Source organism: Echiichthys vipera, assembly GCF_963691815.1.
Source record: "Echiichthys vipera genome assembly, chromosome: 19".
In the NCBI taxonomy this organism is placed as follows: domain Eukaryota; kingdom Metazoa; phylum Chordata; class Actinopteri; order Perciformes; family Trachinidae; genus Echiichthys; species Echiichthys vipera.
Genome location: NC_139844.1, coordinates 1,012,554 through 1,026,917, shown reverse-complemented (window position 1 = coordinate 1,026,917; position 14,364 = coordinate 1,012,554). Strand labels below are relative to the sequence as shown.

At 41.7% G+C, this 14,364-nt stretch overlaps 1 protein-coding gene across 1 annotated transcript in view; it reads left to right on the top strand.

The window, feature by feature from the left end:
• mdn1 (midasin AAA ATPase 1) overlaps window positions 1-14,364 on the top strand; it is a 125,875-nt gene that overhangs the window by 8,892 nt on the left and 102,619 nt on the right. Inside the window, exons 6-18 of the mRNA XM_083934452.1 lie at window positions 1,068-1,252; window positions 4,739-4,820; window positions 4,964-5,059; window positions 5,673-5,785; window positions 6,508-6,656; window positions 6,785-6,845; window positions 7,102-7,313; window positions 7,407-7,510; window positions 7,694-7,838; window positions 9,562-9,658; window positions 9,957-10,070; window positions 11,666-11,813; window positions 12,549-12,656. Coding sequence (XP_083790578.1) covers window positions 1,068-1,252; window positions 4,739-4,820; window positions 4,964-5,059; window positions 5,673-5,785; window positions 6,508-6,656; window positions 6,785-6,845; window positions 7,102-7,313; window positions 7,407-7,510; window positions 7,694-7,838; window positions 9,562-9,658; window positions 9,957-10,070; window positions 11,666-11,813; window positions 12,549-12,656 — 1,614 coding nt within the window. The remainder of the gene's footprint in view (window positions 1-1,067; window positions 1,253-4,738; window positions 4,821-4,963; window positions 5,060-5,672; window positions 5,786-6,507; window positions 6,657-6,784; window positions 6,846-7,101; window positions 7,314-7,406; window positions 7,511-7,693; window positions 7,839-9,561; window positions 9,659-9,956; window positions 10,071-11,665; window positions 11,814-12,548; window positions 12,657-14,364) is intronic.

Genomic DNA, 14,364 nt, shown 5'->3' with positions numbered 1-14,364 from the left:
TTTGATTCCTGCCGGTTCCATAGTGAGACCAGCTACTTGCGCTGCAGCTTATTAGAAAATGTTTTTCTGCGTTTACGAGCCCTTAGCAATGTTGTTATTTTTAAGCTGATTTTGTTCTGCTTTATGATGCTGCTATAGGCCTAGTCTGGCGGGGGATAATACTTTTCCTGATACTCTGAGCTTCTCTCCTCTTTGTCTGTATCATTCATGTCTCATCGTGGTGGTGCCTGCTGCCGTGGTCCTGCATGACGCTTCATGCTACAATTATAATCTGTCACCTTAGCTGTGCTTGTTTCTACTGTTCTGCTGTATTAACCATGCCATAACATATAAGTCATATTCCCATTACTATAGATATTATTATAGTTACTGGAAGTGTGTCTGTCTCTGTCTTTGTCTGTCTTTGTCTCTCTCTGTCCATCTGTCCGTCTTTTCTCTCTTTCTCTCTCCTTTTCTTCCTCCCCAACCGGTCAAGACAGATGGCCGTCCTCCATAGAGCTGAGTCTGTCCGACGTTCCTGCCGGTTATAGGGAAGGTTTTCGTTGCCACCGTACTCTACGGGGGAATTGTTGGGTCTATGTAAATCATAAATAAGTCATATAGTGTGGTCTATACCTACTCTGTAAAGTGTCCTGAGATAACTTTTGTTATGATTTGGCACTATAAATAAAATTGAATTGAATTGAATTGCATGAGAAATACAATGTGTGGCGGGAGTGATTGATTAAAGACCGAAATGCGTGACTGTCACGCTCAATGCGTGACACTTGAGAGCCCTGCTAATACAGTCAAATCTTCTATTGGTTTTGTTGAACCTGTAACAGCTTGCCCTGTTATTATTCTTATTCATGCATGCAGCTTGGTGACATCACCTAATTCCCTGCATAGCTCCACCCACCTCCAACCTGACCAGAGGTCTAATCAGCCAGAGTAATAGAAAACAGGACTTTTAATATCCTTGTCCGTAATATTTTTGCTCTTTATGTCGTAATTGCAAAATTCTGCTACAAAAATCTTCCATAATTTCCCACATGAATTACCAGCTTCCCCTCTTTCTCTGTGTGTAGGTACTCATTAGCAGGTATCCCAGCCTGACGGTGGTGTCAGACCGTCTCCTGGATATCTACTGCCAGCTGACTGGAGAGAGACACTCTGATCTGGACACAATGAGCGTCCAAACCCCCAACGACAGCCAGCAGCACAAGTCAGAGGACAAAAGCACACTGCTGGAGGGGAGAGCCCTGTCACTGAGGTCAGGCCCAAGTCTCTACTATCTCTTTACTTTCCTTTATCTGCTATTTTAATGAAATAAAGTGATTTTGACTTGAATGGAAGACTTTCCTATTTAGAGTGTGGGACTTTTCCATATTAATAAACATAATTTGATTTCGCATAATTAAAGCCTATCTCTGCCAGGGAAAGCTTTCTGTATTTCTTAGTGTCCTGCAGTCGTGATGTCTGGTGCACATTCCATAGTCTGGTGTCTGTGGTGACAGGAAGTATGCAGATAGAGCTTATTTATTAACTTCACAAGAACTGTGTTTCATTAGCAGTACGCAAAATGCCGTCAACAAAAATAATGTTTAGTGCATATGTTGATTCATACTATTGCAATAATTACAGGTACTCTATTGCAGTAAGGGCAAAGGCATATTATGTTAGAACATGGGTGGTTGGCTGTAGTGTATTTTACTCAGGTTGTTTTATTTTTATTCTGTTTTGTTTCCCTGTGTCTTTTTAAAGAGATATTTTACTGATTTAAATCCCCTCTCTGCAGCACTCTTAAAGTGAAATTCCAGTGCAAAATCATCCCATGGTCTTTTTCGACACTTGCACACATCAAATAGGCCATGGAGACAATTTTTTTTGTGTAACAACTATTAATGTAGAAATCAGGTAGAGTCGCTAACAGCCGGACGTGGCTAACAGTGATTAGCTCGGGGCAGTACGGTGAAGGCATTAAGATGTCTTTTTTAACTACTAATACTGCTGAAAATAACAGCAAACCTCTGCAGCAGCATGAGAAGAGTCCCTACATAGAAAACAAAGCAGCAACAGCGTAGTTAGTAAAGCCAGAGTTTATTAAAAGAGTGTTTTAAAGACTTACCTACGCCCACTAACACCTGCAGCCACATTATAACCATCCGCTCCCACAACATTTGTGTTGAGATCTGCAGGATCCCAATCCCAGTGCCTGTCCATGAACCATAACGTTTGCATCTAAGGATGACATTGTCATTAATCTCCCACTCCCCACCAAAATAGCCTTTAATGATGATAACATAGACATGACATGACATAGATGATTTTGTCTAGCCTAAGTATCATTTGACTTGAATCATTCAGCCTGACATTGTGCTCAGATTTTAGTTTCGGAGAGGGGGGTTGGTGTATTTAATTTTGAACTGACGAATCAGTAGCAAGGAACTTGCAGTATCTTCCCTGCTGTCATTTGTGGCAGTTGATAGGAGCATTTAACTTAATGTTTTTTTCAACAGTCAACGAAATATGCTAATGTATTATTTCTGTAAAGCTACTCACAACAACTTGTACAGCTGTGTCTATCAGCAATTTTGTGTCAATTCTTCTATCATTATTTTCATGGATCTAGCTAGGTAGCTAGCTAGTTAGCTGTGTAGGAAGATTGCGATCCCGTTGAAGATGTACTCCAGAGATTCAGTATAGCACTTCCATGAAGTTGGGGATCTGGCTAGACATAAAAATAAAAAGCGTGGTGAAAATCTGTGCGGAGAAGATATCCTGTCTTTTAGGCCCAACCAAAAAAATTAACTGAATCCTTCAATTCCTATAATGCCGCGCTCATTAGTGTCTTTCTTTAGACGTTCACTTTCTGTAATCTAAAGCCCATCTCAGGAAAAATCCCCCAGATCCTCAGTTATTTATCCAGATAACAAGCCTTTTTTCCACAGTGTCTGAACTGTCCTTATTATCAGCAGGCAAACATAGAAAGCTTCAGCCCCCCCCCCCCGCCCCCGCAATCAACACCAGCCAGTCTGCAGCGGCAGGCTTTAATTAGCTTTCCACTAGCTCCTGCTGGGTTCGATCCATTATTGATCGGACTGTCCTCCGACGGGCTGGAATCACAGATTCTACAGGTCAGACCAAAATTCTCATTAGGACACAGGTTTCCGTATGTTTTCTGTGTGATGTGTTTTCTGATAAAGATTTAGCCATAAAATCAATGTGTCTGTAGTTTCCATGTGCTGCAATTCAATACTACATATGCTTCTCATAGATCAATGTAATTAACTTTATAGGAAGGCCTGCAACGCTCATATGTGTTGGTCTACATCATTAGGGTTCATGCTATTGAAGAAGGCCCTCATTTGGAGGGCTGCTCCATTAAGCCAAAATCATAATCACAATTTTCTTTGTCAATATTGAGATCACAATTATTGAACACATGGAAATATATATATATATACAGTGAAGATAAAAAGTTTCTTTCTTGATGTATTCTAAAAAACAGTTGTTTTTTATTGTTCATAATTTGATAGAATATCAGCTGTGGCTAACCATTGCTGTGCTAGTTTTATTTTGTACCTGTTTTTTAAATAACCATGGCGCTTCAACAAAAACCTTTATTTTGAGAAAAAAAGCAGTGATCAAAATTAGAGAACAGTCCTGGTAACTATGTAAGATGGCGAGCTGCTCTAAGGAGACTGAAACCCTGAGACAGCAGGTTGTCCAGATGAAGGTCAAAGGGACGACCCTCTCAGCCATCAGAGAGAGGTTGGGTGTCTGTGATTTCAAGAAGATTGAAACTTTACAAGGACACAGATTCATTTAAGTCCCTCAAAAACGCCAGTCGTCGACGTAAAACAAGTGCATGAGAGGACAGGATTATGAGAAGACTCTCAATGGGGAATCAGTTTAACACTACAGCTGGAGTTGGTCTCCAGTTCACTGCTGATCAGGGCAAGGATCTGTCTCTGCACACAGTGTCTCACAGTCTAAGACTTTTTGGACTGAAAGCCCACTCTGCAGTGACCAAACCTCTCATCAGCAGAAAGAATCAAAAGGCTAGACTTGCCTTTGCTGAGGAGCATGTTGTGTGGACAGAGGAGAACTGCTCCAGAGTGCACTTCAGTTTCTTTGTGTCTGATGGGAAACATTCTGTTGGGCGTAGGGCTGGGGAAAGACTGAACCCAAAGTGTGTAAAGAAGTCAGTTACATTTGGAGGAGGAATTGTTATGGTTTGGGGGATGTTTTCTGCAGCAGGAGTTGGGCCTCTTGTACAGCTACATGGCAGGGTGAATGCAAGTGTTTATGTGAACCTCCTTCGGCAACATGCAATACCCCCACTGCTATTGTTTCCCAATCAGCTGCAATTTTAATGCAAGACAATGACCCCTGTCACACTGCAAAACAGATGAAGCAGTTTCTTGAAGCTAAGAATATTGAAATAGTGAAATGGCCAGACCAGAGTCCAGATCTAAACCCCATAGAAAATCTCTGGAAAATCCTTGGCAACAAAGTAATGTCTAAGAAACCGACTCCAGTTAGTGAACTGTGGAAGAGACTGAAGAAGAATGGACCAAGATCAAACCAGAGCAGTATGAGAAACTAGTGATGTCCTGTAGGCGCAGATGTGCTGAAGTCATTCAAAGCTGTGGCCATGCTGTATTGTGACCCCTGAATATAAGGCTCACCCTGTCACCCAGTTAGTTTGTATTTCATGTTGTTATCCTGATGTGTCTTCATCCTGATTCCACAGGGACATACTGAAATGGTGTGAGCGGATCAGTGTGAATTTTGACCACACCTCATCAGCCACAGCACAACATGTCTTCCAAGAGGTTAGTGGGTTTGATTTCTTAAAAAGTAAGCAAATAGATAAATACCTTTCCCACACTTTAGACTGGAATTTAAGAATGGAATGCCAGGGTGTAAAATTCTGGGTGTATTCTTTTTATTGACTGATGTCTTGTCTCTTTGTCAGGCTCTTGACTGCTTCACAGCCATGCTGTCTCGTCCTGAGAGTCGACTGCGAATGGCCGGGATCATCGGAAGCAAGCTCAACATCTCCAAAGAAAAAGTATTTGACCAGCCTGCTTTTGCAAAAGAATGAAGTTTGGTTGTGAGGGGGGATCATCCCCCTGCTGTGGAGAGCTTTAAGGGTCAAAAGTATATTACACAAGTAATTAAATAACTATAATTAAATGTTTATCAGATAGTGCTTATAATTAGATAAATAAATGTGTGAATGAATAAGTAAATAAATTAATAAATATACAAATTAATAGATATACAAATGTTCAAATATATAAAAAATTATGAAATACACAAATAATGTTACATTATTATTCATTAACATAACATGACCATAGCATTATTAATTTATTTAAGTATATATGTTTATTAATAATTAAATTGTTATTTATTAATTCAAGTATTTTATTTTTAAATTATAATTTTAAGTATTTAATTGTAGCATTAGTTATGTATTTATATATTTGGTTTTACTAAACTCTCCATACCCTGCAGCACTGATTGAATAAAAAAAAAAAGAAAATAGTATTTTGGACATTAATGTGATCCCATTCCTGAACCTCGTAGTTTCCAAAGTGCTGTCTCCCTCCTTTTTTATAACCTACATTATCAACAAAGACATGTTTAGATTTGAATTCCTGTCTTGTGTTTGTCTCCAGGCCCAGCACTTCTGCCAGATGTATCAGCCTGGCATCTCGCTGACTGAGCTGGAGGCCTCAGTGGGCAGAGTGACTCTGGGTCGAAAGCAGACTGAAGCGGTGCAGCTGAGTGTGTAAGTGGGGCACCATGCCCCCTTTGACCTCTGTTTACGCTGTGTATCTATCAGCTAGTTGCTGTGCCAACATTTCCCTACTGATAGGACCAAATAGACCCCTGCTGGTAAATGGAATAACCATTCAATTGATTTTAAACTACATTATGGTTAACAAACCCATCTAATGTCAGGGCATGCCCAAATATTCACATTGATTCTTTCCCAAAAGCTAACATAAATGGGTGTCATACTTAAAGGCAGAGACGGGCCAAGCCAGCGGTCGAAATTGGACTGACAGTGAGAGATTGTCGCCCTAGTTTTTGCGGTGCCTGCGACATTAGTCGGCCCTCTTTGGCTGTTTCCAGCCAATTCAGCATGTTGAATTGGCAGCTGAAACGGAAGTGAGGAAAGTAAACAAACAGCTTAAGTCAAAAGGCTGTAAGATGGAAAACAAACAAAGAATCAAGATATTGAGATTATGTTTTATTCTCTTAGCTCTTCAACAGAAACAGTTCATAGTTGTTTGTGTTATAATGTGTATAATGTTCTCTAAATATTTATCATCTTTCAGTTCATTCAGTGTATTGACACCGGAGACAAGGTGATTCAAATTGATTGATTTAAAAACATATTTTAACCTTCAAGGCTGTTGAAGTAATAACTGTGATACCAGTATCTACATACCAAGCATACAAATGGCATGTTTAATCATTAAATGTGTTCTTTATTTTCACCAACAGGGATAACCAGACATTTGCTGCTACACGTCCCTCTGCTGTGCTGCTGGAACAGCTGGCAGTGTGTGTAGCCAAAGGGGAGCCTGTTCTCCTGGTGGGAGAGACTGGAACTGGAAAGACTTCCACTGTGCAACACCTGGCCAGTGTCACAGGTGAGCTCAGGAGCCTAGCTCGACTGTCTATAGTGTATGTATATCAGGTTTTTGATGAGCAGTCCGTAAATGACTTCACATGGTTCGCCATCATTCCTGATTCATTTCCTATTTTGTGTTCATTCCAGGACACAGACTGCGGGTTGTGAACATGAACCAGCAGAGTGACACTGCTGACCTGCTCGGAGGGTGAGTGAGACACAGATTGTACCTTAATAACATGAACAGTACATTTTCTATCAGATTTTGTCTTGGTCATATCAAATACCATCTGTCATTTTGATGGATTAAAAACTGTGGTGCAACACACTTACCCTCTGCCAAACACAGGGTTGAGATAATGAACAAAAAAAAAAAAAACAGAATATCAGTTCTGTGTCATTGCTGGTGGAGGGCAGAAGTTTTGTTTTGGAGCAAAGTTTGAAAATCAGTCTGTCTTATGCAGGTACAAACCAGTAGACCACAAGCAGATCTTGCTCCCTCTGCGGGAGGCCTTTGAGGACCTGTTCTCCCAGACATACTCGAGGAAGCAGAACCTGACCTTCCTGGGTCATGTGCAGACCTGCTTCAGGGGGAAGCGCTGGCAGGATCTGCTCAAACTCATGGACCACGTCTGCAAGTCTGCTCTCACTAAGGAGCTGCAGGAGAAAGCCAATGGTAGTGCACTGTAGAGGATAAACAATGATAACAGTTAGTGTGTTGGCTACTGAAGTGTGTTAAACGACTAATATCCACTGTGTGTTTATGCAGCCGCCTTGCTGCAGGAGCAGTGGGAGGCTCTGGCTGCCAAGCTGAACCAGACCCAGCAGCAGATCCGAGCCTGTGAGACGGCCATGGTCTTCGCCTTTGTGGAGGTAAAGACCATTAACAGTATCTTGTCAACGGGCACCCTGGTAGCCTCACAGTTAGGGTGAATACCACATAACCACACCCCTCTCTCTCTTCTCCTCATATAACGGCAAAATGGCCAAAAAGTTCATGTACAGAGGAGTATAGCCTTGGTGGAGCAGATCTGACCCCTCTGTGTTCTTCTGTAGGGGACATTAGCTCAGGCAGTAAAGAAGGGCCACTGGATCCTGCTGGATGAGATCAACCTGGCAGCAGCCGAGACCCTGGAGTGTTTGAGTGGACTGCTGGAGGGCAGCAGCGGATCTCTGGTGCTGCTGGACCGTGGAGACACAGGTGAGGAATACTATCACTCATAGAGTTGGGGGCTCTGATGTCAAGTCTGAATCCATTTGAGCTGTGTACTTTCTGCTCCAAGAAACACTTTTTGTAGTTGCAGTCTAAATAATGTTCTCAACCTGTAGATGAGACCCAAAACTGAAATAAGCAGCAGAAATTTGAAGTTCCGATTAAATACAGGCAGAATGAAATAGCAGGTGTAGCTGCTAACTTTTCATGCCTTATTTATTGAGTTACTTGAACCAAATACGTGCCAGCTGCAGGCACACCTGGCTTTTAAAGGGAATGGGAGATGACTCAAGAGACTAAATACAACACTATACTTCCTGCGTCCTACTTTGCGCCCAGATTATGTGTTGTGTAGTGAAAGTGGAGTTGGACACGTCCTTAATGCACTTGTGCTGTGCACTTTAGACCAGGGGTTCCCAGACCTTATCAGCTTGAAACCCAAAAAAGAAAGGCAGTATCTCCCTGGGACACAAACATACAAAAAAACATGATGAATTACTATAACATCTAGATGTGTAAACTACTGATAAAGAAAATGCATGCTGTGGATTTATAATGTACTGAAATGTATTTCTTTCTTTATAAAAGTATATCGCAGCAGTAATTCAATTTGTTTAGTGTAATGTTAAGGAGCTGAAAAGGAGCTCATAGAAGCTGTAAGGCAAGAGAGTCTCTGTCAGCTGGAGTGGGGAGTGCGTCAGAGAGGACCAGCGTACCAAAAAAGAACAATCTTCTTTTACTTTAATGAGGAAAATGAATTCATATATCATAGCATTGTTATGCATTTTATTCCGCGGCCCATTTTTTGTCCCAACCTTTAAATTGGGAAAGGCAGCTTTAGACCATGCACTATAGATCTGCATTATAGGGCCCTATATAGGGCCTGTTTTGTTCTTTACCGCTAAAATATCATATTTTTATTCACATTTTATCTTTACCACATGTAGTGCTCATTCCAGATTGGGAAGCTGCAAACATGGTTAACTGTTGATGTGTGCAGCTCACCTGGTAGAGTGTGCTTACTATTACCACAGAGGCCTGGCTTTGATCCCAGCCTTTCCATCCTGTAAATATCTTTAAAAAAAACATGTTGGTAATATTATTTATTAACCCTATCAAGGCATTGTTCTTACTTTATATCCGGTAGCTGCAAAAAGCATAGTTTCGCAATCATGCGTTTTTAAGTTTATATAAATGTAAACAAAAGATGTGTTTATGATGCTATTATTAACACAAAATATTGTTAGTAAACATCTTATAAGGACTTATAAGGCCCTTACTACCTATTAACTAATAATTACTACAAGGAGGTTAAAATAAAGCATTACCAAAACTATATATACTAGGACAGGAAGTTAATTTCTCATTTGTAGGATGTCATTGGTTTCTGTTGCTTATTCGTTTAGAAGTTCTGTGTATGTTATGTGTGATTGTCTGTCCTGTTTTCTATGACATCAGGGACATTGTTAGAAACAAGTTTTCACGCTTTTCTATATCTATGAATACAATCAATCAATCATCATCAAGTAGTCCTGCTAAACTTTTTACTTTGCAGACACTTGCTGCAACATACCCATGTGACAATCCAAAGATCACTCTGATAGGTCTAGATTTGTGTCATTGTCATCGGAATCAATATATATTTAGTAATTTTGCATTGCTTTTTTTATATTCCTGGGATTGTTGCTATTGTTGTGTTTTTCGATCACAGAGCCCCTGGTCCGCCACCCAGACTTCCGGCTCTTTTCCTGCATGAACCCAGCTACTGATGTGGGGAAGAGAAACCTGCCTCTGGGCCTCAGGAACAGGTGAGAGTGTGCAGAGGTGAAGGGAAAGTCTTTATCTCATCAGCCCAATGCTAGACTGAGCTATTACTTCATTATAGTAACAGACATACTAACGTGTGTGTGTGTGTGTGTGTGTGTGTGTGTGTGTGTGTGTGTGTGTGTGTGTGTGTGTGTGTGTGTGTGTGTGTGTGTGTGTGTGTGTGTGTGTGTGTGTGTGTGTGTGTGTGTGTGTGTGTGTGTGTGTGTGTGTGTGTGTGTGTGTGTGTGTGTGTGTGTGTGTGTGTGTGTGTGTGTGTGTGTGTGTGTGTGTGTGTCCCAGGTTTACTGAGCTGTATGTGGAGGAACTGGAAAATGAGGGAGACCTGCGTATTCTGGTTTCAGACTACCTCAAGTGCTTGAACCCACACAGGAGTTGCATCAGTGGCATCATAAGGTTAGCTTTTAGATAATGTTACAGCAGGTAGGACCAAGTTATTGCTGTTCTAGACAGTGTTATAAGCAACCGTGGCAGATATATAGAGAGGTACTACTCAGGATGTATGTTTTTGGGGACACTAAGGGCGAACTCACACTGTCCATCCGTATCATGCCCAGACAGGTTTTACGGGTAAAGCCTAGTCCGTTTGACCAATGTGAGTGCAACCGCACCACGCCTAGTTGCGGCCAGCTTGTCGGCCACGGACTGTTTGGGAGAGGTGGGCTTTTGTAAAGCACGTCTGCACATGTACGAGCACGAGCGTGTGCACGTGTACAAGCACGAGGCCTACGGCGGTTCTGAGGTCATTTTATGTGCGCCTGTTGGGACATAGAAAAAAGAAGGAGGGACCATGCACGGACATATAAAACAATGGCGCCGGAAGGTTCACGTTGGTGTGATGCGAAGGTGGAGTGTTTATTTATTTTATTTATTTATTTTATTTACAGTGCCAAATCATAACCAAAGTTATTTCAGGGCACCTTACAGAGTAGGTATAGACCATACTAGGACTTATTTATATGACTTATTTATGATTTACACAGACCCAACAATTCCTCCGGTGAGTACGGTGGCAACGAAAACCTTCCATATAACAGGCAGGAACGTCTGACAGACCCAGCTCTGTGGAGGACGGACATCTGTCCTGACCGGTTGGGGAGGAAGAAAAGGAGAGAGAAAGAGAGAAAAGATGGACAGATGGACAGAGAGAGACAAAGAAAGACAGACACACTTCCAAAGATGCAAGCAACCACAAGTAACAGTAACTATAATAATAGTTAAAGTAATGTAAATATGACTTGCATGTTATGGCAGTTAATACAGCAGAACAGCAAGAAACAGGCACAGCCAAGGTTACAACATGACAATGATAACAATTGTAGTGGTAAATATGAAGCTGAATTAGTAACATTGATGAAGTATGCATTGATGAGACATGAATGATACAGAAAGACAGGATAAAAGCTCAGAGTATCAGGAACAGTATTAACCCCCCGCAGACGTGGCCTATAGCATCATCATTGGGCATAACAAAATTGTTGTGTTGAAAAACAAAAAAAAAGGAAAAAAAAGAAAAGGAAGCTTTTCCGAAGCCTTTGGTCGACAGCAGGGCAGTAAGTGGGCTACGTTCTCTTCTTTGCTCCTCTTTGTGAAGGAGCTGAGGCCAGACGTTGGGGGAATTGGGTCTCCGACCATACTGCAGATATGGTCGGATGAAAATATTCAAAAACAGTTGGACAAGACGCACAAAAACTACGAGGTCTATGGAAAGATTTGTAAACAAGGCGACGCATCGCGATGACGTCATTAATGCGTGTGACGTGTTACGGGGTGATGACGTATGGACAGGCAAGTAGGTAGTGTGAGTACAAAAGGGCCTGGCCCGCGGGGGGAGAGGGAGTGGGGGGACAAGTAGCCTAAAACATGGGGCACGGTACGGACGGACAGTGTGAGTGCGCCCTAAGATACTTTATTAAAATGCTTTAATGCATTTTTCCAGAATCCTGCAGTTGGCGCAAGCTGATTTACTCCTTAATTGTGTTTGTGGGCAGTTTTTACCTTGCAGTACGAAAGGAGGCCAACTCCCATCTGGTGGATGGGACAGGCCACAGACCTCACTACAGTCTGCGTACTCTGTGCAGGGCACTGAAGTACGTGGCAACAAACCCCTGCAACAGTGTGCAGCGCTCACTCTTTGAGGTAGGAGGCCAGATAGAAAGAATCTCTTTAAAGTGTCGCTTCACTGAAATCAAAAGAAAAACTTTTTTTTTTTACTGATACTAAGCCATACCAGTAGTTTTGGTCTAGTGACTTTTTTTGCTTGGGGGTTGGTATATGTGGGTGCTGAAGAAACTGTAGATCATGTCAATGCTTTGGAGTTGGTTGTTTCCCCATCACCATCATGGATTCCAAGTTGACACGGCTCGTGTCCGCGTCCTTACACGTCCATATTGGGGCTGCACCGAACCTTTAAATGCAGTTTTAATAACCAAAGCACATCTTTTCATAATTTGCATGTCCCCCCCGTCAATATGCATTGCTATGGACTGTGTTAAGTCTTAAGTTTGCGTGTGTTTAAACAGATGGGTTCACACATTCTGTTAAACCATGTAACACTTTCCCCTACCATTTCATTCATTCTTTCAACCAGTCAATCGCGATAAAATATTGATCAAACTTAAAAGTTTAAAGTTTCTACATAATGTGTGTGTTAAGAAAAGAGGCGAGTGTTGTATGCCGTTTGCTTATTCACTTTGTGAAAAGTACAACTTCTTTCTACCATAACTTTTTAGCACGGATGTCCAAATACACCTGGTGATGGAGAAATAAATTGCATCATGTAATAACTGTTGCTTCACATCTGCCTTTTGTGCCCGTCCTTAAAACCGTCAACACAATACCCTCTAACACAGTCTCCCCGATTCATGGTCGCAGGGTTTCTGCCTGAGCTTCCTGACTCAGCTGGACAGAAGTTCCCACCCCCAGGTCCAGAAACTGGTCTGTCAGCACATCCTGATGGGAAACACCAAGTGTCTCAAACAAGTAAGATTTTCTGAGAGCTAGTTTTTTACTGGATATTTTGCATTTGACCTTTTAAAAATGTGTAACTTAAAAGAAAAGTAACTGCGTGGCATCTGTGCGACACTGAAAGTGACATGTTTGACTGTTGTGGCTGGGTAAAACAGTAAATTAATAAATGGTAGAAAGAAATAGCTAAAGGTAATAGAAGTACTTTGCTAAAAGTAGACTGAACAGTTCAAATAATTAGCTTAACTAGCTAAAGTATATTAAGACTGTTTGCTAACTTAAAAGTATTTGTAAAACCAGTAGTAGTAGTTAGTTGTAGTAGTAGAAGTTAGTATAGAGAGTTGGGCCTCTTGTACAGCTACATGGCAGGGTGAGTGCAAATGTTTATGTGAACCTCCTTCAGCAACATGCAATACCTCCACTGCAATTGTCTCGAATCAACTGCAATTTTCATGCAAGACAATGGCCCTCGCTTATCAATCTTGCGTGAAAACGGGCGCAGATCTGAGCGCAGAAATTGGTCCTACGACAGGACACACGTGTGATTTATGAAACATTCATATCTGACGGCCTGTGAATGTTCTCATTCGTCCAGGTCATCGTTATCCTCAAAGCAATTTCAGTCAAAAACAACTGGACTGGTTGTTTGTCTAGGAAGACGTTTCATTCATATCTGACCAATTTCAGCGTACAAATGAGCGGGCCTTGATAAATGCGGCGGCTGAATTCGATCATCATTAACATGTTACGCCCTTAAATATTCCTGGTTCGGAGGCCTCGCCCACTGAGATCAAACATGGAGAGAAGAAAAACTGGTAAGAAAAAAGACTTTTCAGACACTGTATGGAAAAGAAAAAACGGAGGCGGTCAACCCGAAGCAGCGCTCCACTGTTACCCGTGTGCGTGTGTGCACACTGTTGAACCTGCGCTCCTGCTCTGTAGCGGGGTTTGCCAGAGGGGTTTTTAGAGATTCCATTAGAGGATAACCTTTTTCACCTAGAAGAACCATACCAAAATGTTAATCATCTGATACCTTGTTTGATTCCTATCGGGGTCGCGGGGGGCTGGAGCCGAGCTGTTTTGAAATATAACAGAATCGTGTGTCCCCCCCTGGCCACCTGGTCGGCACGTTTAAAAGCGATAGCTTGGCATCACAAATCACCTGTACATTTATCGAGAGGTAGTTTTTGTGATTGATGAACGTGTAATCATTCATGGATGGTGCCTTCAGACGCACATGAGTACAATCAATTGCTCCAACCACAATTTTTATTTTTTTAATTCGTTTTAAGAATCCGTTTTGATCCGTTCTTAATACGTGACTGCTTATGCTTAATGAAAGCTGAGGTTTGTTCATTATTTTCAACCAGATGTTGCTGTTCTGCACCGCAAATCCACAGGCTCAAATTTGTGTACACGATCTCAGACCTGACGTGAGATTTGATTGTTGCTCCCGCTCACGTCCAAATTGATAAATGCCGAAGTTTGCGTGGAAATGGTCGTACGCACGTTTTTCTGCCTTACGTTCGTTTGATAAATGAGGGCCATTGTCCACTGTCACACTGTAAAACAGGTGAAGCAGTTTCTTGAAGCTGAGAATACTGAAACAATGAAAGTGGATTTGAATTGATGGTTTAAGACTAAACATGTTCCTACTTAGGGTTTGTCTAAAATATGTTTATGGTCCTTGGTAGTAGCACTTAAGTACCACAGAACAGTTTAG